Source organism: Notechis scutatus, chromosome 2 (genome assembly GCF_049901735.1).
Source record: "Notechis scutatus isolate UNSWTSFEM ecotype Mainland chromosome 2, rNotScu1.2, whole genome shotgun sequence".
In the NCBI taxonomy this organism is placed as follows: Eukaryota; Metazoa; Chordata; class Lepidosauria; order Squamata; family Elapidae; genus Notechis; species Notechis scutatus.
This window is the reverse complement of record NC_142010.1, coordinates 39,220,587-39,247,166: the sequence shown is the minus strand read 5'-3', so window position 1 is coordinate 39,247,166 and position 26,580 is coordinate 39,220,587. Positions and strand designations below refer to the sequence as shown.

At 34.1% G+C, this 26,580-nt stretch overlaps 1 protein-coding gene across 9 annotated transcripts in view; it reads right to left on the bottom strand.

Annotated features, from left to right (window-relative positions):
• Window positions 1-26,580, bottom strand: part of CHL1 (cell adhesion molecule L1 like) — a 202,508-nt gene that overhangs the window by 73,294 nt on the left and 102,634 nt on the right. For 6 of the 9 annotated variants that reach the window (XM_087954596.1, XM_087954598.1, XM_087954597.1 and 3 more), the window contains exons 2-4: window positions 15,290-15,470; window positions 9,284-9,389; window positions 4,315-4,505 (exon numbers count right to left, since the gene is read on the bottom strand). In XM_087954596.1, the coding sequence (XP_087810722.1) occupies window positions 4,315-4,505; window positions 9,284-9,389; window positions 15,290-15,380 (388 nt within the window). In that variant the 5' untranslated portion in view covers window positions 15,381-15,470. Of the gene's footprint in view, window positions 1-4,314; window positions 4,506-9,283; window positions 9,390-15,289; window positions 15,471-25,442; window positions 25,492-26,580 lie in introns of those variants that run through there. The other 3 variants (XM_087954592.1, XM_087954594.1, XM_087954593.1) reach the window with 2 other exon arrangements.

Here is a 26,580-nt window from a genome sequence, read left to right as displayed (position 1 = left end):
TTTTACCAAGAAATAACTTTTGAAAATTACTATCCCTTTTATCTGTATTAAACTTTCTTGTAGCCATTTGTCGATAATCGTTTCACCAAAAGTTCTTACATCTTAAAAAACTAAACTTTTCCCCCTCTTCATAATTCAGAAAGAATTTTGATTTATTAAGTGGAATTTTCTTTTCCGTTACTCAGAAAATCGCTCTTTAGCTGTAAATTAATTATATTTGAAAATGTTTAAGTATGATGCTCATTTGAATCATATGTCCATGTCAGCTGCATTGAAGCTATGAGGTTGTTTGAAATTCCTTAACTTTCAGTCACCCAATAAACCAACCAACAAACAAAAACCTCAGCTCCTAAGAGGGGTAATTATCCAGAGTGGGCAATCTCTCTTTTTTCTGTAGAAGTGCAACAGACAGAATTTGTTGTCTGACTTCCCATCTTCATTTCAGTAGTGTTCCCACTAGAGATACCTAATTCACCATGAATCCTCACTAGAAGGAATGATTTGGTACATTATGTCAGGAAGAAGATAAATGAACAATTTTGCAGCAGCCCTATTAAAAACTTATAATACATACATAATTGATTTTAAAATAAATTCTATTAGCCAATAGAATATTCTTTTTTGAATGAGAAGTAAAAGCAGGAAAAAAATCAGTTTCAGTTGTAAAAAATGGAAGGTGTTATTTTACTTTTAAATAGCAGAGATTTTGATTGAGCTGTCCAGAAAGCAAGGGAATTTCTACAAAATATTGAAGAGGAGAGTTTCTAATGGAGATGTTAGATGAGACTAATTAAAAACTCCATCAGGTAATGTGGGAAACTAAAATGGATTATACTGAACTAGGCACTAGAGATATCTTATTTTTCTCTAAACGTTGAGCCTGATTTAGGATTAAAAATGTTTAATGTGAAATATAAGCAAATTCTCCTCGAGAAAGAAAATATTTGAAAAAAAATAAAAAATATAATTTACCGACAAGAAACATATATTTGAAATAAAATATAAAATACTTGATTGTTAAAAAATTGGGGGAATAATTTTTTTTCAGCAAGAACAGAAAAGGTAGAGTTGTTATATATAAATCCCAATTAATACCAGAACTTGTATTTACTGATGAGCAAGGTAGATTTTTTGGGAAGGCAATATTGATTTGTTTATCATGATTTTAATGTTTTTGCTTTTTATATTTTGTTACCTGGAACTGAATAGCATATCAGCCAAAATAGAAAAACAAAAACTTAGCTGTGGTATGGATAATTTGAATGAGGGAATGTTATACACATTACCTTGTATTACTACTGCAAAATAAGATATACATCTACAATACGTAATAATAATAGCAATAATAAAATAATGGCAATTAAGAGAGGGAAAAGTTGAAAAATATATGCATGTTTTCTCTTCATTTCTATGATTTTTAGATTTTCTAATTACCAGAAAGTTTTTGCTCTTATTTTAAAAAACATCTATTAATATTTGTTGAAAAATGTTTTAAGACATCAATTATAATTTTATGTAAAAGTTTGTGGAGCACTAAAATAATTTTCCAGAGAAAAAGAAGGGATTCAATATTAAACACTGTCTACCCAAATCAAATCACTGTCTGACACTGATAACACTATTCTCCTGAGTACTCTTTAAATTGGTTGTATATTAATATGCCTGCTAGCTCATTCCTGGAAAAAAAGAGGCATGGTGAAAGTCAGCAAATAAATTTTGCACAGCCCTGATAATATATTTATGCATAAATTCAGCCACATTCCATGTAACTTAGGGCTAAACTATTCATGATTGCCTTCTGGATTTTATTTATAATAGAGCAAGAACATTGTCTTTGTTTCTGGAGAAGGCTTAAATTCACTGTCAATACTTAGATTAGATTAAAAAAAAAACAAAGGTAGAGGAGGAAGAGAGAAGTGAATCTCTGTGTACTTATGTGTGGCGAAGGAAAACTCAAAAAGCTGTCATTATTCTCTGATGTTTAGCATACGTGGTTTAACTCTAAGCTAAAGCACTTGAAGTTTGTTTATCAAACTTGTATGCCACTCATCTAGGTGAGCTTACAGAAATTGAATAAAATACAAAATAAAACATTAAAACAATAAAGATCTTACTTTAAAAAAGATCAATTAAAATAAAACTAATCAGGATGGAGAGGGAGGAAGCAAAGCATGCACAGACAGGAGGTGGGGTGTTCTCTAGTCCATTAGCCATCTCCAATATGCCACACTCCCATTGGGCCCCAGGATAGTTGTTATAGCCATGTCTTCAATGATTTTCAGAGGCCTAAAAGCATAGGAGTGGCTCTAACCTCACACTCACACTTCAAAATGAGCTTTTGATAATTACATTTGCCTCCTGAAAAAGCATCTTTGTAACAACCATGACCTGGATGACTGGGAACCTCTACAGACTTTTGCTATACAATTTGGGAAGAAAACCCTTTGAATGATGTGGGATTTCCAGAAAAAAATTCTAGACTACAGGAACCAGGAGCACCATGACTGTCTAAAAGGATGCAAATGACCAGCTGTCTACAAGGAATATAAATCCTTCCATTGCCCACTATCCTTTCAGAGCTGAAGAAGCTTCTTGGATGAGAAGTTAAATGTTTTCAAGGAAAAAACAAGAAACTCCAGTTGCCTCCTGAAAAAGCACCTTTGTGATAAAAAGCAGGGCCTAGTGCTTTTATTTTCTTTTAACATTCAACAAAGAAGTACAAAAATCTTTCAAAGCTGAACATTCTGCCCAGGGGAGATAAGTAGTACTCTTTGGCCACAGGGCAAATCTTTCAGTTAATGAGCTAGTGGCTTTGTTCAAGGAAGAAGACCTGTTATGATGTTCTAGCTTGAATGCAGCACTTTTAGAGAGAAAAATTGCAGTGGTGGTGTTTCAATCTTTTCAGGATAGAGGAGCAGCACAGCTGGTTGTCACAGCACTGAGTCTACTTGATCTGGCTGCAATAACTTTGACAGCTGTTAAGTTCCAGCAAAGACATTTTGCTCCATCTCTGTAACTCCTAATCAGCACAGAGTGAGGTTGTCTTGCTAAGCTTGCTTGCAACTCGCTTTGGCCTGTGGCCCATCTCTTAAGGTATCCAGGGTATCCCAGTTACCTACATTCTTTTATGGACATAACCACCATTCATGCCTTGATTGTTTATAATATTTTGCCACCTCCAAGTGCCATTATTGCTATGCTGTAATAAAATAAAAGCACTGAAATCATGGTCCCAAGCCAAAAAAAGCAACTTTTATTTTTGTCTTAGATTAATTACAAGTCATTTTTAAAAAGACATTAAATTACAAATCGTTTAATTCATCATTCAGTTCATGGTGAAGACAGCTTTCACACATATCTTTTTTAGTGTGCCAATTGCTCCTTTTTGTGGAATGGGAGACATTATTCATAATAATTTATGCCTTGGTTAAACAGAATACTGTAATGTTCTATATGGGGCTACATTTAAGGACCGGGTGAAAGCTGCAATGGATCTACAATGCAGCAGCACAGGGAATTAAACCTATTACTGCAGATCACCAATTTTAGCTGGTAGCAGCACCTCAGCTTGTAAGCTAACCATAATCAATCCTGATTACTGTTCGGATGGGAGACCACCAAATCCATGACATACATGGAACTTTAGATTTGAAATAGAAAAACATTCTGAAATAAGGCTATGGTAAAACCTCAACTGCTGCTACAAATGTTAAGGGAATATATCCATAAAATCATCAGGAGTCAAGCTGGGTTTAAAGAAGATTTTACTAATGTAGATTATAGGCTTCTTACATTTAAGGTTTACATTTAAATTAAACTCTAATATCTCCAATGAAAAATGCTGAACAAACTTGCTCAAAGAAAAAGAATTCATAATTAACTCTTTATTTTTATTCTTCGAAGAAGTCTCACTACATTATTGCCATTTGATGTATTCCTAAATGTATCATTGAGAAAGTGGATGAAAAGGAAGAATCCAGAAGGAATACTTAAGGCTCAACAAGAACACAGGAAATGCTTGTCACAATTCTCCAAAACAAAACACCTGCATTGTTCAAGGCTCTTCTATCTCCTGAGTGGTTCTTATAAATCCCACATCAAGTTAAGTACAATTAAAGCAATGAACTACCATAGTAGTTCATACAAGTAGTATGAACTATACTACTAGTATACATAGTAGAATAAACAAGATGTTCAGCATCTTACAATTTAGCTGTTTAGAGAAAGTACTTTGAATCAACAATAATTACATATTTATATATTTATAATAATTATTATAAAACAATAATGATAATTATCATCACAAATACTCACCTGGAACTATTAGCTCAATTTCTTGTGACATAGAAGTTCCCAACACGTTGGATGCATAGCAGCGATATTTTCCTTGGAAAAAGGCTATGTTCCCACGATTTTTAACTACAAATGTTCCTGAATTATTAAATGTAGTTATCCGTGAGTCACCCAACAGACTAAATGGTTTCCCATCTTTTGTCCAGTTAAAGCTAAAATGACATTAAATAGCATTAAATAATTTTGAAACAGTTATAATGCATCAATATTGTATACATTAAATACCAGAGATGTTAATCATTTTTGTCTTGCCTTTTCTCATCTATGCATGAATAAATTAGAATAATTACATAGTAGTTATATTTCATATAATACATTTTGATAAAATTAACTGAAATATAATGTTGCGTTCTATACTGGGCCACTCAAAACCTCGAGTTAAAGGATAAATATTTCAGTAGTTTTTCAGTGTATGCCTTGAGAGGCACATATTACATATAATACACTATTTAGAAAAATTCCTATACAAAAGAATAGAAGATCAGATCTAATGCTTATCTAGAGACTACATAGTGCTAACATAAATTAAAAAATAGCTAGTAGCCTTCATAAATTTTCCCTCTGTGTCCTTGGATGACCATGTGAAATATTTAAATGTTGTTTACCTATTCAACATTTTAATGTATAATTTCAAGTGTCAGAATAGAGTTGGAAGGGACCTTGGTGGTCTTCTAGTACAACCCCCTCCTCAAGCAGCAGACCCTATATAATTTCAGACAAGTGGTTGACCACTCTCTTCTTAAAAACCTCCAGTGATGAAGCACCACAACTTCTGAAGGCAAGCTGTTCCACTGGTTAATTGTTCTCTCCACTGGTTAATTGTTCTCTCTTTAGGAAGTTTCTCCTTAATTCCAGGTTGCTTTTCTCCTTGATTAGTTCCATCCATTGTTTCTTGTCCTACCCTCTGGTGCTTTGGAAAATAATTGACCTCCTCTTCTTTGTGGCAGCCTCTCAAATACTGGAATACTCTTATCATGCCATCCTCATAGTCCTTATTTTCTCTATACCAGCCAAACCCAAATCCTCCAACTGTTCTTCATATGTTTTAGGCCTTTAATCATCTTAGTTGCTCTTCTCTGCACTTTTTCCAAATTCTCAATATCTTTTTTGTAATGTGGTGAACAAAACTGGATGCAGTATTCCAGTTGTGGTCTTACTAAGGCTTTGTAAAACAATACTAATACTTCATGTGGTTTTAATTTTATGCCTCCTGTTTATACAACCACAGCATGCATAAGCACACAATTGTGCCTACCATCCCTGTCCTATTGTTCCCAATTATTTGTACCTATTTTATGTATAGTATTTATACTTATGTTTATTCTTATTTCTATTATATTGTGTTAATAATAATAATAATAATAATAATAATAATAATAATAATAATAATAATAATAATAATAATAATAATAGCTTTTTTGACTGCTGCCCCACACAATCATATTTAAGTGATCACCTCTAATGATCTAAGTGCTAGAGCCCACTGCAACTACATAGCCAAAAAGGCATTAAGAGTTGTTAACCTAATCCTACGTAGCTTTTTCTCTGGTAATATCACACTACTAACCAGAGCATACAAAACATTTGCTAGACCAATACTCGAATACAGTTCATCAGTCTGGAACCCACATTACGTATCTGATATTAGCACAATTGAGAAAGTCCAGAAATATTTCACAAGAAGAGTTCTCCACTCCTCTACTCGTTGTAGAATACCTTATGCCACCAGACTTGAAATTCTAGAACTAGAAAACCTTGAATTATGCCGTCTTCGGTCTGATTTAAGCATGGTATATAAAATCATACATTGCAATGTCCTACCTGTCAATGAATACTTCAGCTTCAACCATAACAACACAAGAGCACACAATAGATACAAACTCAAAGTTAACCGCACCAAACTTGATTGCAGGAAATACGACTTCAGCAATAGAGTGGTCAATGTCTGGAATACTCTACCCGACTCTGTAGTTTCTTCCCCAAACCCCAAAAACTTTAACCTTAGACTGTCTACTATTGACCTCACCCCTTTCCTAAGAGGTCTGTAGGGGGCGTGCATAAGCGCACCAACGTGCCTACCGTCCCTGTCCTATTGTTTATCTTATTCTTCTTTTATTTTTCTTATATGTACCCATTTCATGTATTCACAACTATGTATACACTTATACTTATTATCTTGTAAACAATTGGCAAATAAAATAAATAAATAAATAAATAAATAAATAAATAAATAAATAAATAAAATAAAATAAAATAAAAATAAAATAAATAAATAAAATAAATAAGTGAACATCAGTTAGGACTCCAAAGTCCCTCTCAGAATTACTGTTTTTGAGCCAGGTTTCACCTAATCTATCTCAGCTCTTCTCTTCTCTTTTGAAATTTTATATATATATTGGTACAAAGACATCTTCCTCTTCCCTCCTCTTCTTCCCCAATCCAAATTATCTGGGAATTGCAGAAATTCTTTACATAGGCTTGCAAATCTTTATTTTTGAAAAAAAAAAACCAATGATGTTCAAAAATTGTCTAACTTTGCAAATATTACATTATTTTGAAAAAAAAGGATGATTGAAGATAATGGACAAATCAATGTACCCCTTAATTTTTTTTCATAGTTCCCAGAAAGAATGGTCTATGTGAAGCAAACCTTGTTTGATATATTAGATTTTTTAAAAAATTGTAAGGCAGAAAAGGCATTTAAATTAGAAATTCATGTTTCAGGCCAAGAGCATAACATGGATAAGAACTCATAGGAAACGGACTGAAATTTTAAAAAATAAACAGAAAATAAACCAAGACAATAGATGATAAAACAGACTGAAGAGAGATCAAATCCCAATTCAATGTTTAAATGAATTAAAGTTAAGGTTTTCAGAAGTAAAAGGAAGACATGTAAGAAGGATAATCTGATCAGGATTAAAATATGTTTTTATAAAATGCAGGCAAGCCTTTGCAGTCTTTTTGCTGACACCAGGATTGAAAAGTTAATGTTTTATGGACTAGCTTATAGATAAGAAATGGGTTATGGGAAAAAGAGATATATCTTTGTATAGAGGGTATACCTTATCTGTACGTTATACGGAGTGAAAAACTATCAAACTTGCTTTTACTTATGATGAAGATTGGAAGTAACTTCTTTATATATTTCTGTTTTCTTTATCTTATTCATCCTTTATCTTTTTTATTGGTTCTTTTTTGCTATTTTAGTTCTCCTTCCTTTCCCATAGAATAGAATAGAATAGAATAGAATAGAATAGAATAGAATAGAATAGAATACTATATTATCCAAGTGTGATTGGACACACAAGGATTTTGTCTTGGTGTAAATACTCTCAGTATACATAAAGAAAAGGTACATTCGTTAAGAATCAAGAATCATAACGTACAACACTTAATGATAGTCATAGGGTGCAATCAACAATAAAATCATACTTGGAAACAGTCAAGTGGGAGAGGATGGGTGAGAAGGGATGGTGAGAAGATTAACAGTAATAATAGTGTACACTTTGTAAACAGCTGAACAGTGTTGAGGGAATTATTTGTTTAACAGAGTGATGGCTTTCGGGAAAAACTGTTCTTGTGTCTAGTTTTTCTGGTGTGCAGTGCTCTATAGCATCTAGTTTATAGAGTTTAGTTTGCATACTTTTGGATTACTGTAATTAAAGTAATTTAATTTTCTTTAGTTGATAAAGTGCTGCCTAAGAAAGGTTTGATCTTAAATCTTGCCAGTTTGAGTCTTCCTTAAATCAGATCTGGATCGCCAAAGAGTCTGCATTCAGTAGCCTAGAAAATGTAATACATTCAAAATATATAATCCTTTCATGGTTTTAATAAAATGTACATATCAAAATAAACATGCTTTTATTTATGTATGGACTGGATATGCAAGCAAAGTCATGCAAAAAGCAAAAATATCTCCTTCTAGATGTTGCATATTCCACATAATTTGCTGGATGCGTAATATAAATAATGTCTTGCATTATCCATCAGTTCTTTTTCAAATAAAATATATTGGCTGTCTTTGAAGCTATACAGATGGTAGGCTAAAAGAACAAAGAATCTAGGTATTCTCATCCTTGTCTAAGTTCCCTGTTTTTCAAACAGTCTGTTCCTTCCCCTGTAATGATCTGTGTTTCATGACTTCACCCTGTAATGACTTGTACTTCATGACAGGCCAAGTTCCTTCTTGTTTTGATAAAAGTGTCCTGAATGAATGGGGAACATAATGAATGGTCTAAATGGGACCCAATAGGATTCTCACTGTTTTTCCCTTTCCCAAATTTATGTTGCTTCTGCACTTTGAGGTATATGTGGAAAGAATGTTCTATTATAAAAACTGAAAAATGTTTGGATTACAGGAATTTAATTACAATCTGATTGTTTCCAACTTAAAATTACAAACAGGAAGTGGTTAGTACAACTCGAATTCTACATTAGCATGCCATGCTGTTACATACTTCAATCCTAAAGTAAATCCTAAGCTGATAAGCACAGATAATAAAATTAAGACACTGTGCAAATCCTTTTAGGCTGATTTTATATTTTATTTGTGAGTGGTACTTTTGGCCATCCAATAATACAGGGTAGTTGATTGGTCTAATGGTTAAGGCACCAGGCTAGAAACTGGGAGACCATGAGTTCTATTTCCATTTTAGGCATGAAAACTTGGTAGGTGGGCCAGTCTAAGTCTAAGTTATCCCACAGGTTTTTTGTTGTAGAGGTATGTCTTAGGAAGAAGAAGGAGTATTAGGTATGTTCACTGCTTTATTTATAAAAATAAAGGCTGTATATAAATATATATAAATAATTACAAGAGGGAGGGAGAGAGATAAACTTTTTTTAAAGGAAAAAGGTGAAAAATAAAGGTTAAAAAAAGCACTAAATGAGAAATAAATGTGCAGACTGTCCCAAACTCAGTAACACTTACATTGGTTGGGGGTTTCCTTTAGCTTCACACTTGATTGAAAATTCATCATCAAAAGGGAAAGCAACCTGATCTGCTGGCTGTGTTGTTATTGTTGGGAGCTGTTGCACTGAAATAAACAAAGATAAAATGATTGAACAAATGAAACCTGGAAACCCTATGTGCTTATGCCTTGACTTTTTATCATAGAGAAAGCCAGCCTGACTTTAACAGGAAATTCACCCAGAACGAGAGCAGTTAGTAAAAATATCTCCACTGATCGAAAAGTGCAGCAATCATTTTACAGCAGAGTGAAGGTACTGTAGTGGATAAGATGGGATTAAGATACTTTGATCCTGGAGAAGACTCTTAAAAACATTATGAATAACCAAGAAAACAACTTAATTCTGAGTTCTCACCATAGGCACAAATGATCTGCCTTAAATCAGCATATTTTTAACACATTATGTAAAGACCTAGATTATTTCAAAATTCACATTGCTAAAAAAGATGGAAAAAACAAGAAAAAGAGGACAGATAGCAGTGTGATGAATGAACTCAATTACAGCAGTGGATACCAGGTTGGGGAGAGAATTGCCTGGATAAAGTCTACCTTTGTAGTCAGACACCTTGTTCATTGTTCACTGGGTAACTTCAGTTCAGTTGCTCTATCTCAGCCCAATTGAACTGACAAAATTGTTGCTATCAAATAAAATGGCAGGAAGGATGGGTATTTATACAGTATCTACATTGTTTACTTATCTAAACTTCCATTCTTTGGTAGAATCATTCTACAGAAAATTTTTCTTGGTGAACACCAGAAATCAAAGAACAACACTGTATATCTGTGAAGAATATTTAAACTACCTTCCAATAACCATCTATTATTAAGTATGAGCACACACTCAAATGTCTTTATAATAGTGCTTCTACAGCAAAATTGCAAAAATCCAAATGACTTTAGTGAAGAGATACTAAAATCTCTATCTTTTAGTTATCCAGATTTGTGCAGCCTACATCTGGTAGACCTATTGTATAATGCAACCACCATTTTTGCGAGACGTTTTTAACTTCTCATATTGTAGCTTCTACAATAAAGCAAAAAAGTAGAATATAGAATTAATGGCAACATTACCATTGGCTATCTAGGATTTGAATTTGTAAGCTCTTCCCCCCTTATCATTCGAAGTTCACAGTAGCCTTACTTTATTATTTTTTATGTTTTTTATGTACTTTTTAGTTTCGAGACAAGAATATAAAACCTGAACCTAAGAAATAATTAGAAATAAATATGCTACTCAAAATATCTGAAGCACTATAACAGCAATGCTATTTTTTTTTAAAAAAAAGATATAATACAGTAAGATAGCACATTATCTTATAGGAAAGGACACAATGTTGGAAAACAGATATTTTTGGCAATTATTTCAGATATGAATATGCTATGCTTCCTAAGAGATCTTGCTTATCTTCCATTTACTTTGCTTTGGCTTGATCAGAAGAAGTTCCCAGCAGTGTTATTCAACAGGAATTTCACTGAAGGGAATGAGCTCAAGAGTTACATCTTAATCTTTTGTAACTGAGAAAAAAGAAAAAGAAAAATGGAGACATTAATCTGAGAAATTAATTTTAACATTAATTGTGAGGTTAATACATTTAGCCTTTCCATTTTCATTCAGTCTTATTACATATCTCAACTGCAACTACATTCTCTGCTGAAAGAACATTAATTATCAACTTCAGACTTTAGTACTATGGCTTTAAAACTTTGATCCCATGAATGATATACTCCACACCAACCAACATTTTTTCCCAATAACTTTATCAGTGTTGCATTACTGCAATTCTTGATTATTTAAACACAGAGAAAGAGAGATTCCTACATCAAGCTATTTAGCTTATCCTTTTTTTTTTTTTTTTTTTTTGGTTGTGTATATCCACCATTTCAGTACATTTTGGACTGTCTGTGCTATTAAATCAAAATATGGTATTGATTCATGTGGCTTCTGGAAATTATGCTCTTTCCATTAGATAAATATGTTGTTCTTGCTCCCCCCCCCGGCTTTTGTCAGTGAAATATATATATATATATATTTAATCTTATCCAATGTTCAATAAATAAGCTTTCAAGTCCCCTGATCATTCTTATTGCTCTACTCTGAACTGTTCTGGTTTCTCTGAATCCTTCTTTAAAGACTTTTAAGTTATTCCATTTTTATGTGTTTGTGCCCTAACAGAAGATGATACAAAGAAACTTAAGTTTGGTCTCTTTGGGATTATCTCAGGGGTCTCAAAGTTTGTATTCTCTCTTCCATGTTACATGAACATGAAGCATGAGTAGGAGGAAGGTTTCGTTTTAACTGCATTCTATGTACTGATGAAAATCACTTGTACATTTCTCTTCTTGAATGTTTTGAGATCCTCTGCATAAGCCTCCTTTTTGTAAAGGACCAGATGTGAGAAAATGATCTGAAATGAAATTTGGACAAGGCAGAGTTGTTGCTGATTCCTGGGGTTGGGCTCTGAGGCTCAGGTGATGTACATTTACTGAATGGGGGTTGTACTCTCCCTTAAGGAACAAGTTTGCATTCTGAGGATTTGCTACTGGATAACCACATACTAATATTATGGTAATACTAATACTAATGCTAACAATAACAGTAACAGTAGGAAGGAGAGCCCTTTATCAACTTTTGCAGGATAAAAAGTTGTGCTTCTGTCCACATGGGAAGTTCTGATGTTTATGATGCATGGGCCACTAACCTTAAGGTTGAACACTACAATGTGATTTTTAAATAAGTTATAATTTGGACTTGCTATATCCATTTACTATGGCACTTATTCCTTATATTTGTCTTTCTGAGGTCAGAGTTCAAGCTCAGCTGAGCATCTATATGATTAGAGCTTTAATAAGCCAATGTTTTCATTTTCTTTTTTGGTTTTCAATAGCATGGGTTCATAGGACCCATTATTGCAATGCCCACGTGGTCCATATCATAATTCCAAATGCCACCATACTTTGGATGGGGCTTCCTCTCCCTCTTTCTTTCTCTGGGTAAAGGGCTCTTTATGGAGGGGGGGCATTCAGTAAGCTGCCTTTGGCGTGTGTGTGTGTAGACCATTATTATGTTCTGTCAATTTTATGAATATTAAAATTTTAGAGGAAAAAATACAGCCATTCTTCTAATGGCTCAGATCAATCCTGGTAGTGCATTTTTGGATACAAACAAAAATGATTCATAACTAAGCATGCATGCCCTATAGTAAAGATTCTATGTATTTGCATAGTAAAAGGGAATAAAATCCTTTCCCATCATGTCTCAGCTCTGATTTGTGAATATCTATTTTTAGAATCCAAACCTACTTTATTTAAGTATTATTTAAGTACATATTTTAAAGCAGATTACCTCCCTGAATACAGATTTCTAAACTAAAATATTTTTTAAAAAACAAGAATTTTATCAAGCTATAAGGATAAAAGTCACCCTTCCAGAAGTATGAAAGCTATTGCACAATGAGTATAAGTTAGATCAAATTATATCAAAATCCTTCCAGACTCTCTACAAATTACAAAGTATTTTTGCTGGATTTGTAATATAACTCAGAAAAACTAAGAATAAATCTGTCACTGGAATTAAACTGATTAAAATTTAAAATATACAGTTGTACACTTTTAAAATGGAAGATGTTACATCTAAGTCTTGGTGTGATTTAGTATATCTCCATAGAATCCACCGACCACGGCCCAACAGTGGTATCTTTATTCAAAACCATACACCCTCAGAAGCAGAATAGATGGACTCACAACTATGCAAATCATCTATTTCATAGATTTACATTCTTTTATTATGCTGAAGAAATTAAAGTGTTGTGAATCTTCACATAACCAAACTATAAAAATGGAAATTGGACCCTGAAGAGTAATTGACCGTAATAGAATTACCACTTTGTTATAAATTACAGGAATGAATATTAGAGAACTGGCTAGAAAGTCTTTAAACCTAGTGAACTGGAAAACTCACTACTCAACGAGTATGTGGTATCTTGCTGCACCATATGGTACCCCTTCATCTACACCGGCAATGGAACCAGGCTTTGCCTATCTTGTTTATAGCCAAATATGATTCATGTTTATTAAAGCCACTAAAACCTCCATTAACAGAAATTAAGAATTCAGATGAAAAAAAATGGGGTCAAAGCAAGGTCATGTAATTTGAGGAGATGATTCTAAGTAATGGGTGATCTGGAATCCAAATTTGCAATTTATAAGAGAATTCAACCACCAGCTCTGAAAAGGTAATTAATTTACTGAGAACTCAACACCAAAAAAATTAATTATTTTTTCACAGCCACTAGAGCTATGCAAATCCTAAACAAACAAGTCTCTATGAATGAATAAATATTAGCTGGAAGGTCCACAAATCTGGAAAAAAGACATGGCTGCTTTAACAATTCAAGGCAAGGTTTTTCATAAGCTCTCCTACACATAACAAACAAAAGATTTCTGTATAATACTCACATTTAGCTTTCTGATAATAGTGTTCTCTATGGGACAATACTTCTTTGTACCCAACTTTGTCCTCTTTGCCTAATAATGGCAATCTACAATCAAATTAGACAAAATAGGTTCCTGCTACCATGGGATGCCTAATGCTAAGACAGAAAATTGGCTGATATAAGATTGGGGGTGGGTGGGTGGGGAAGCATCCTACTCATAGAGGTACATTAATCTGCTTACTGAAAACATGAGTCTCTCTCTCTCTCTCTCTCTCTCTCTATCTCTCTCTCTCTCTCTCTCTCTCAGCAGAACTTGAGAAAAGTGCAGGCAGATGAGAACCACGAGGATCACACAATAATTGTTTTGACATCTTTTTCTTACTAAGATATTTTTAACTTCTGTTCTTCAGCACTGACTTCTTCATTTCAGATACTTTGATTGGGTCAATTTTAATAAGCATAAATATTAATAAGTGTTGGCTGTAGATAACCACAGACCTGAAGTATATCATATTTTGGTTGACAATGACAATGCAATTATTAATAATATAGAAGGAAGGAAGGAAGGAAGGAAGGAAGGAAGGAAGGAAGGAAGGAAGGAAGGAAGGAAGGAAGGAAGGAAGGAAGGAAGGAAGGACTGACTAATAAGCTGAGGAAGTATCAAGACTTATTTTTTCATCTGTTTATAGAAAAAAATCATCTCAAAAGTTCTCATTAGAGAAGCTTGTGAGATATCCAGTATATGACAAGCAACAGCAGGTTTTCACATAAAAATAGATGGGTATGGAACAAATCTTTAATAACTTCTACACATTCTGTCATTAATAAAATAAAATTGAAAAAGTGAGACAAATGATGTAATGGAAAAGAAAAATAAAACTATTTATCTGCAATGTGAACAAAGCACTGTTTTAGAAAATCTAATCCCATACGTGCTTCAATCCTTTTAAAAAAAAAACTGTATTGTTCCTTTATTTGCAGTTTTTTCCTCTTCATAGACAAATGATACATAAGCTGCTTTTATTGAAAGGTATAGTTTTATATATTGCAAGCCAATGCAGTAATGAATGGTAGCTAATATATACAGTATTATAAATATGTAAATAATATATGCAAAGCAACAAAAGAATTGTCTCATTAAATACTCTTGGCTGATATTTTTCTAGAATAAATATTCAAAGAAACATTGAATGATATTTATTTCCACCATTTTTTTTTGATATTCACTTTGAGTTTTTCTGTCATGTCTGGATACCTAAAAATTCTAGTAAAACTCCTGTCTAAATTTGGAAATCACAGCTTTAGTGACTGATTCATAAGGAAGTTCAGTCACCTATCTATGTGCTATATATGTCCTTTGATGCTTTTGCATGAATCATAAGGAAAGAAAACAAAATTTGCAATTCTGTCACATGGAAATTCTCAAGAGACTACACTAGGGAAAAAAAATAAAGCTCAAAATGAAAATAACACATCCGTAAGATCTAATCTAATCACCAGTAGAAGAACATTCAGCAAATAGCTATAACTTACCAGTAAGAGGGATTTCAATAGCTTCTGCCAAGTTTAATACAAAGAGAATCAGGCACACAGAAATCTTTTTTGTTTCTAATGGTATCTCCATCTCTCTTCTGTAAACATGAAGTCCAAACAGACTGAAAGATGCCCCACAATCTTTCTGTTTTGCACTGAATACAGTCCCAGAGAGAAAAATCTGGAAATGAAGCAGAGACAGTCACCAAAATAAACTTAAGGCAATGGTTCAGCTGTAATTGTGTTAAGAAAATGAAGAAATAGGCAAGATTTATAAGCAGAAGCATAAATCATAGCAATATATAGATTGTAATTTATTCTTTTAGCCTCCTGTTCTCATATTCAGAAAGGGAGGGGGAAAAACAAAATCAATTACCCCAAACAAATCTAATTACTTTCCTGCTTGTATACAAGGGAAAAAAATGACTAACATATTTGTCACACTTCTAACCTTCTATTCATTTTCTTTTTAATAGAGATGTAGAGAGTGAAAGAAGTTTTAAAAAATAAGATATTTATCATGGCATTTCAATTATTTTATTTTGTAATACAGGCTAGAATTATTTTACTATTCCCCCAACGTTCTAGCAACCACATCTTAGAATTTTATTAACAATTAAACACCTCTGGTTATAAAATGTACTTTCTATCCAGGCACATTCACAGTTAATATTGTCTACCATGGGTACCTTAAACTGAGAGTCAATAATTTAAGGTTGATACAAAGACACCATTACTTTTATAGCTATTGTAAAAGACATTGGAAGAACAGAAGCTGGAAGGTATAAAATGTAATAAAGAACCAAAAGTCTATATATCATTTTGCCCGCAGCTCACTGACCAAGGTGGAAACTAGTAGTTTGGCAACCAGCTGCTACACTGATGGAAATCAGGTGACCATTTATCTCAAAAGAAATGTTCTGGATTGTAATTTGTACTTCAGAAAAGCCAGCTATCTTCCAGTTATATCTGACAGAGCGAAGGCAGTCAGCCAGGAAGTGACACTTAGAAAACCCCAGAGAGACAATGAGAAACAGCTGGCTGACCAGCAGTTATTCAGAGGGTGTTACAGGCCATTGGTTTATAACTGGGTAGAAATTATGGAGATTTGGTAGGGGGGTGTATTTGTTTACTCAATACAGGAATTAAAGCAGAGGGGCTATGATGGCGATTTATATTCAGGGTTGTTCTCCTTTCCCTGGTCTCTCTTAAATAAAAACTGAAAACGAATAGAAGTTAAACTGGAGATGGAGCATATTCAAGCAATATTTCAATCCAAATTAAATACATCTACAAATGATTAGATTTAGGAAGTGTTACCTTAAAAATATCATCCAGTCTCAAAGCTAATGTGGAGGCTTTGGTAGCTCTTGATATCTCCATAAACTCACAGCCTATTGCAATATTCTATCACTAAAGTAATTCATCATGTATCAAGCATAAATAACTGACATAACGGTTGTGTTAGGGCTATCTCACCCATATTCAGTGAGGTTCTCTACCTCTACCTCATCCTGCCCTTCATTGTCTAATTTTTCCATGTGTATGTTGCTGTTTTCTTCATCCTCGTTATACTGCCATTGAACTTTAGAGGAAGGTTCAGCTCTGCTTTTAGATTAGCTAGAAAGCAAGAAATCCAAGGATTTCCTGCTTTCTAGCTAATCTAAATATCCCAGCAGAGCAGAATAGCTGATGATCAGGGGGAAAAAAGAAAAATAGCAACTTACCAAACCAGGCAAGTTGGATGGCATGCATGCCAGGTAAGGAGTGAGTGGGTGGGCAGGGGTGAGGCCAGCCAGTGGAGCGATTTGCCAGTTCTCCAAACTGCACACAATCATAACACATGTTTGTGCAGTGTTTTCAAGAAATCATCAGCTGTACCGCCTGGACAGCTGACAACTGCTGCGCTCGGGTGCGTTTGAAAATCCTCCTTTCCTACTTTTTCAACTTTAGCTGTGCCATGCAAAGCAGCTGAGGAGGGAAAAGCAGGGAATAAAGGACAGCCTAGAGCCTGGGCAAGCGGGTGGGCCAAACACTGAACTGGTTCGGTGTCAGTTGCTCTTTGCAGCTACAGGTTCTATAGAACTGGGCCAAACCAGTAGCATCCCACTCCTGCATTTAACTATGTGAGTTTGCGTGGGAAATAGTCAGATCTAGTTTTGCCCTTATCTTTGCTGATATGATGTACTAATTAAAGTTTTGCATTAAGAGATTGGATTGTCTTAGCCATGGTTGCTTTTGGTTGGGTCCATCAATCAGAACATTGACACTATATTTTAGTAAATAGGGCTTAAATAACAATACAAGTTCATTGAATACTTTATCTCCAAATCTTTTCCTTCTCCTTTTGTTCCTTCCCCTACATATCTTCTTCTGGATATATTCAACAGATGTATTTCAATACCTGGTTGTACTAAATTCACAATTGGTGTCAAAGGCTTTGAACACCCGTCTCATCATAGTCCCTCTACTAATCAATCTAATCTAATCTAATCTAATCTAATCTAATCTAATCTAATCTAATCCTATCTATCTATCTATCTATCTATCTATCTATCTATCTATCTATCTATCTATCTATCATCTCTATTTCCCCCCCAAAAAAACATATGATAATCTATACCCAAAATATTGCTCCAGAAATGTGTTTCAACAATGTCTTACTATTGTCTTACTATTTATCATATTTAAACATGATAGTGTTCCATCAAATGGCTAGTAGCTTTCTGTTTCCATTCACAGAAGGATATATTGTAGAAGACATTTCATGTCTCTTGTAAGCACAGTAAACATATCTCCTTTCAAACCAGATTTACTTCAATCAAATGCCATTTTGATTTCTAAGAACCTATGCCCAATATTAGACCTATACAAGATCAAAGAAAATGTTAACCTCTTAGTGATTCACAGAAATGATTTCCGTGCACTTTCCTCCAAAGTGAAAATGAATAGAGGAAAGTAAGTAGTTATGGGACTGACATCAGGGGTCAATGTAGCAGGTCATTTAACAGAGTGATTTAACAGCAGCAACATGGTATGACAGCAGGAGGACCATTCTTGATAGAAGCAGGGAGAAAAGGGAGAGTGTTCACTTTTACTGATAGTTTAAATTGTCATCTGAACGTTGGGAAATAATTTTGTAACAGTCTGAAGCAGAAAGAGTAACAAATTTTAAATTGTATTTAATTACATTTTTAGAAAATATATGCACACGGTGTCCCTTAAATAACCCTACAATTGCTTGGAAAATGTTTCATTTTCTTTTAGGGAAAATGTTTCATTTCTCTTTTCTCAAAATTTGCTGGGATATATGTTTCCCTGTTCCTCTACAGCAGGAGTATCAAACTCATGGCCCACAGACTGGATGGGTCATGTGCTGGCCACACCTAGGCTTGGTTTAGCGAAGGGGTGGGAGTCACGATACATCATGTGATGATGCCATGATAATGCAAGTTTAACACTCCTATTCTACAGTTTCTTTTATATTTATCTAGATGCTCGGTTTTCATTTTCTCCTTCCTAGGCCATCAATGGGTTGTATGGATAATCATGGTGATGGTGATTTTTAAAGCAATTGCCAACCCACAGAACACATAGCTCCCTGGAAAACCAGGATGAAATGGCCGGCCACAGAAAAGCATTGCAGCCAATCAAAGCTGGGAATGGAATTAGAATGAAGAGAAACACTGGAGACAACCCTACTCTGAAATGATTAAAACAGGTCAGGAAACAGCAGCAGCTCTGAATGAAATCCTGAAAACACAGGTCATTTGCAATAGCTGAGAAATAGAAAAGGATAATATCACCTACTTGTTACAGAATAAACTATAACAAGGAACCTGTTGTGTTAATGGAGTCTCATTTCCAGATTTATAATGATGAAAAATTAAAACTCTGTAGGGAGCCTAAACGGATAAGAAATATTTTCCACTGCAAATGTTTTTGCTCATGTGAAAAGTACTGATAATAATACTAGGGAATGGAATGGAATGGAATGGAATGGAATAGAATAGAATAGAATAGAATAGAATAGAATAGAATAGAATAGAATAGAATAGAATAGAATAGAATAGAATAGAATAGAATAGAATAGAATAGAATGACAGAGTTGGAAGAGACCTTGGAAGACGACCAATCCAAACTCCTCTCAGTCAGGAAGCAAATGGTTGTCCAATCTCTTCTTATAAACATCCAGTATTGGAACATTCACAATTTCTGGAGACATGTTGTTCTCATTAATTGTTCTATCAGGAAATTTATCCTTAGTTCTAGTTTGAACTCAATTTGTTCTTATTTTCCAATCTCATAGGGTCTTTATATAATAAAATGTATAATGCTAATAGACCATTAGACCAATTTTAGATCAGGGCAATATTTAAATAAAGAAGATGGCTTTGTGCATATCATGAAACAGATGCTGTGGAGAAGCTACTACAAGATTTCCTGAGAGTATCTTCTCCTGTGTGTTAGGGTCATTAGGACAACATTGCTCATAAAATGGCTTGTACAATTTTCTCTATAGCACTGTAAAAACCTTCTTTCCCTCTGCTTTTTCCATCTTTGATAGTGTAACTATTGCTTAGGAACAGCTTGCAGTATAGAGGGAGCCATCATGGGGAGCAATATAACATGTTCTGAACTCAACGTATGGTGGCTGTTTAAGTACACTCACCCTGACTTCAGGTCTCTAAATACTCTGATATTTAGTCTGACTGCCAAACCTACTGAGAAGCCAGATGTCCTGTCTAAAAATAACTCATCTAACTTGCCTCTCATGGTCAACAAAATTGGAGATCAGGTGCTGAAATAGATTTGAGTGCAATATAATGGGTAGTTTTATTTCTTACTATAATAATTAAGATCAGTAAATCATAGGCCTGGGATGCAGCTCTCTGTCATCAGAGAGGAAAAATATTAATTTCATAGTTATAGTATTTTGTTATACAAGATGTAATTAGATTGTACTTGACTGGAGTTTCTCGGCGGCATTTGCAATTTTGCTACCATATTAAATTATTTAAATTATGAATATTTTAGAATTTGGGAATTCAAATATACCTTAATAATATGAACAGGCCAATTTCTAACCCAAGACAAGTGATAGAAACTGTTTTACCAAATTTTCAACTCAGCCTAGTGTTATTTTATACTTATTGTCATCACTCACAATTAAGTTTTCCTTTTATCTGTCACTTCAACATTGCTAATTACCTTCTCAATTACAGTATAGCATGGATAGAAACAGAAGCTCACATTTGTTGCTTATTCATATGCAGAATTGATTGTCTATCCTTATTTCTGTCCAGTATACATTTTAAGCGTTCTACAACAGATCTAAAATGTTGTTCTATTATGACATTTAAATTGTCCTTTTTTGTTTCTCTAAAAATGCATATTAAAAAGATTGCTCTTTTCTCTGAAGCCATTGTTTTGCTGTCAAAGAATGTGACAGTTTACCATTCTGCATCTAATTTGATGCAAAATAGCTGTCCTGTGAAAGGACATTTCAAGAGGCTATTTCTCAAGCATATTTGCTTGTTTTAGAATATTGTTAACTGACCCAGAAAATAAGATATATAATTGTCACTAATGACAGTTTTTAGCTTTTTGGCAATTGACTTTGACATGCTACTTATTTAGCATGCTGTCTACAAAAAGCTATTGGAATTTCTCAATAACAGCAACAATAAAAGGTAAAAGCAGATAGAATATAAAAAAAAAACAAAACTGTCCAATACATAGATTTTCAGTTTAAAAGATGTATGCATAGAACAGCATATTGGTTCATTCAGTAACTTTCTTCAGTTAAAAAAGTTAATAATGCACACTATAGAAAGCAGATATATCCTCTAAAAATACACACACGCACACACACACGTATAATACACACATATCAGTATGCTTGTATTTGATACATACAGTCAATATCTGACAGAAAAGGAAACTCATATGAGTTATCTTCTTATTTGAGTAGATATTCAATCTAATTATGCTTATTTTTCAAGTAGTTAAAGGAAAATATGAATAATTATAAGATAATTTTCTGTATAAAAGGGAGAAATAATGACCTTGTCCTGTAGTCTTGAATTTACATTTTGTAAATCTTTCTGGTTTAATTCTGAGCCCCATTAATCCAGTCAATTCTTTGAAATTCAAGTCTTTCAGAAATCACTACTGTATAGTCTATTTATATTTTACTATATAATCCTATAATCGCATACTAATAACCAGGATTTCCTGTGTAAAATTTTAAGAATTTATATCAGGGCTCATGATATTGTTTAAAATTTTATTTCAGATCTGTTTTTTTGACCCAGAACAACTGATTGTCAATTATGTTGTATACAGATCTCTACCCCCAGAAAAGGCACTTTGAATCAAACTTTCAAATCTAGCATTCTGATCCCATAATGGCCAAATGCATGTCTTTGTGTAGTTTACAAGCAAGACCTGAATGTAAAAATGTCCACCTACCTCTGTATTATTGGCTATAAGTGGTTCAAGGCTATCCAAATTGTTTCATAAAACTAACTCAGCAAAGTGAAGCAGATAATTTCCATACCCTTGCAAGTAACTGAACAGCACCTATGTCACTTTGGACATAGGTTTTAATGAATACCTTTTTATTTATTTTAATAGAACATGAATCATCTCACACCTGAATTCTTAAAAATGTTCAGATGAGTAACACCTTTGTTCACAGTATTTTGTAACATTTAGATTTTCCTTTTACTTCATTGTTATTGTTTCACTTTATATATGAACATATGTCATACATATTCTGCAGTGAGGACAGATGCAAATAATTACTTCTGCTTGTTTGTTGTCTTTTCAAGTATTTTATAACTCCCTTATCTTTCTCGGAGTGCAGTCAAACAAACAAACAAACAACCCTCCCTTTTAGCACCCTGTAATCTTTTAATTCGGGGTAGAGTCGGGGCAACTGGATTAAGCTGAATGTCTACTATATGTAAAATAATGTAGAGGGGTGGATTTCCCTTGAGAAACTGTGGCTATTATTTATTTATTACATATTTATTTGTTAGATTTTTCCCCTGCCTTTACTACTTTCCCTCCTATTTTCCCCAGAACAACAAGGAGGGTTGGACTGAGAGAGAGAAGGTCTGGCCCAAAGTCTTCCAGTCACTTCATGCCTAAGGTGGGACTAGAGTTCACAGTCTCCTATTTCTAGGTCAGCACCTTAAGATGCTTCCTGGAAAATCTGCAGAACTTCAGAATCTTAATTGCAACACAATGTACAATAAGAATACACAGTGTAGAAAGTTAGCACCCATCCTTCTCCTAGAAGAATGAAATATTCTAAGAAATACTAAAAAGGTAGAAAATTATATCTCCCTGGATGAGAAAAGGAAAAAATGGTCTTGCAAAGCACCCCCACCTTTGTTAATAGACCCAGAAAGACTGGGCCATCATTTCTACAAGACAAAAGACAGCTCCAGAGTGATAGGATTAGCCCTCATTTAAGATCCAAACCAGGAAAAAGCCATTAAGCCATAATAGGAATTGTCCAACACCCTTTCAGAACACAACCCTTTTCATTACTTCATCATCCAGCAAGATTCAACCAAGCCTGGGACATAGACAACCCACAAAGTTAGCTAAGACCCCTGCCTTCTGGCAGTCTAACAACCAATAGTGTTAAATGGGCTTGGGGAATGAAGAGGCAAGACAGGGCAGGAGCAGGTAAAACCCCTTATTGAGTTGCTGGAAGTAAAAACCCGCTTAGCCGTGGCTATAGAAGCCGGCGCTGTCCAATGTTTCAGCCACTAATGGGACTTTATTTCTCCTGCCAGTGGACGGTCCAATGATTGGAGTCTGACATCAGACTCCATTCCTGTGACCATATTTGGTAATACTTAACAAATAGGATACATTTATTTCACAGAAACAGGGAGCTCAGTTCAAAGCCCAAGAGAGGGTATAAATCTCTCTCTCCACTCCATGTGGCCTGCTACCCAGGAATCACACGTGCTTGGTGGTTCTGCTTCACCATTAAACCATCCTTCCAAGCAGCCTCCATGTTTCCAGTGTCTTTCTTCCCACTTGGAACTAAACCCAGATGGACATTTCTTCCAACAACAGGAAGTATTAGTAATGTTAGAAATATGAATTATATAATATGATGAAAGGAGATCCTTCTTTTCATTAATGTTATCACGATCCAACTCAACTTCAGATAAATTTATCCAGGAGTTAAACCTTCTGAATTTTGGTATAATAGAAGAAATTGAATGCAAAACTAGAATTGGAAATGGCTGCCAATCAAATATCACAGGATAGAAATTAGCATGTAATAAAAACTTGAGTAATTGAAGCAAATAAAGATTTGATTTAATTGATACTTATGGTGACCATTCTATTTTTTATAGATCACAGTCTCCAATCTTTTTCCCTCGGAAATGTAATATCACTCAGTAGAGATGCTATCACTGAACATAAGTTCAGATGCTGAATGCACATTTATTTATTATCTGTACTATGTTTAAGCCAAAAAACATAGACAGCAATGTCTCATAAACCAACCTTTCATATGTATGATGGATGATATTGATTTCTTTTTCATATAAATTCATCTAAAAGTTATAATGGTGTAATTTTTCTGAGATCAAAGTGGAGTGGAAATATGTTCTTTTAATAGATGAGTCTAATACTTCATCATTTAAGATAATATTAGCATTTATCAGATCATTGTTTTATTTCAGTAGCTCCTCCTAATCCAAACTTTCAAGGGAACTAAATCCATAATACATTAAACTGAAAATTAGTGATGAGCATGAGTTAACAGAAATGGTTCAATTTATAGGCACATGTCACCAAGTATATGGCCTCAATGCAATAAAGGATGAGAGAGATGATAGATAGATGATAGATGATAGATGGATGGATGGATGGATGGATGGATGGATGGATAGATAGATAGATAGATAGATAGATAGATAGATAGATAGATAGATAGATAGATAAAGACAGACAGCATGGAATACTAAAATTTGTTGAAATAAGGGGATTAATTTGCTCTAACAACAGCATATTGCTGCTATAGTCACATGTATTCAATTTCGAATTTGCTTTCTTCTTTAGTATTATTCTTTAGTATTATTAAATTATTAGTGTTATATATTCTTTTAAAAAATCCTGGCCTTGTATACAGGGGAGATTTCTTTAAATTTATTACTACCACAGCCATCAAATAAATAAATAACCTCTCAATTTTTTAGTTTGGATTTTTTTCTAGAGCACTGGGGAATATTTTGAAGAAGAACAGGTTATATAATTCTCTGCCTGATCAATTTGAAAACACTGTTCTTATTCTCTTGTTTCACTAGGTTGTTGTATGTTTGATTTTTAAAAAGATGTGGCAAAATCTTTCACCAAGGGCTCCTGAGCAATCTCAGGTACTACAAGATTAAGAAAAAAATGGTTCTTATAGATTGGGAACAAGTTCAGAAGCTGGAAATTGGGTTGAGAATGAATATTGTTTACACAGGATGTGCAAAGTAGGTTCCTTCATGGATTGCTATTGAAACTGAAGCCCTAGTCATGCCAGCCACATGACCACAGAGAAGTCTTTCGACAGCGCTGGCTCTTCAGCTTTGTAATGGAGATAAATACCGCCCCCTAGAGCTTGGAAACAACTAGCACATATGTGCGAGGGGAACCTTTACCTTTACCTTAAGTCAATTTGAGTTAGGGATGAACAGTGAAAAAGCTATATTTGCTGATGATACCAAACTATTTAAAATGTCATCTAATAGGATGGTAAAGTCTAAAAAATGTGTGAACATGCGTAAAGTGGTGCATTTTGGCAGAAAACTTCAAATTTGAAGTTTTAGTGATAATGATTGACAGGAAAGCAATCTTGAAATTAGAGTTGGCTGCTGAAGGGGCTAAAAATAGAGTTGTATATATAATAAGGTCTTTACACAAACCTATGGCAGAACATTGTTTACAATTCTTTGTTTACATTTGGTGGAACATTGTATACAGTTTTGGCTACCACATCTTATAAAGGATATGCAATATAAAGCTAGAAAATGCACGAACAGGACAACCGAACTGAAAGTCTAGTTTGTCAGTTCATTCTTATGGTTTAAGGCATCAGACTAGAAAACAGGAGACTATGAAATCCCACCTTAGCCATTAAAGCCAGTTGGATGACTTTCGGCCTGTCACTCTCAGGGTTGTTGCTGTGGGTGAAATAGGAGGAGGGAAGGTGTGTTGAATAATAAAGGCAAGATACACATTAAAGAAAAAGTAATACAAAGTGAAGAAGAAATGAAACAAATAAAGTAAATGTCCCCCACCACCACCCTTAGGAGAGACTATAGCAATTGAGGGTGTTGGATGATTTGAACAAAAGATAAAAGATAAGAGAAATATGCACTGTTCATATGGTTAGAAATATATAATGTACGGTTGGATAACGGGTAGATAGAAATCTTCTCTACCCTTTTTACAATGTTAAAGCTGATCCACTAGAATTCAGTGCTGGAACCAACAGAGTGAGGTACTTTTTAACACATCACATATTTGCAATGGATTTTGCCACCATTTGAGTTAAACGCAGCTAAAAGAGAATGAACCAAACAAAATGTCAACAAGTTATGATATTTATGTAATTCCTACCAAGCACATCTAAATTATATTAAAGTAACCAAAATATCTTTACAAAGTATGTAAAGTATGTAACAACAAATTTGACTTTGCCCTAAATTGGACGAATTTATGGAGAATCGGACTATAAATGGCTATTAATATTGATGGCTGTTTTTTACTTCCCTGAATCACAGTCAGCATGCCTTAAATAATGGAAACTAAAATTTCAGTGGCTAAGCAAGACAGCTGTTAAGTGAGCTGTGCTCCATTTTACAACCTTTTTGCTACAGTTGTTAAGTGAATCACTGTAGTTGTTAAGTGAATCATGTGGTTGTTAAGCTTCCCTCATTGACTTTGATCACATGACTCCAGGACAGTTCAATAGTCATAAATACAGGCCAGTTGTAAAGTGCCTGATATTTGATCACATGACCATGGTCATAAATGTAAAAACTGGTCATAATTCACTTTTTCCAGTGCCGTTGTAACTTCAAATGCTCACTAAATGGATGGTTGTAAATTTAGGACTACCTTTTATTGGTTACTAGAGAAGAAAAGTAGAAATAGTGGTTCTCCATTCCACACTTCTGAGTTTCCCAAATGCATAAAAATGAAGTTGGTAACAGACACATATAATGCTGGATTAGATAAGTCTAAGGCCTGATCCATTCTCA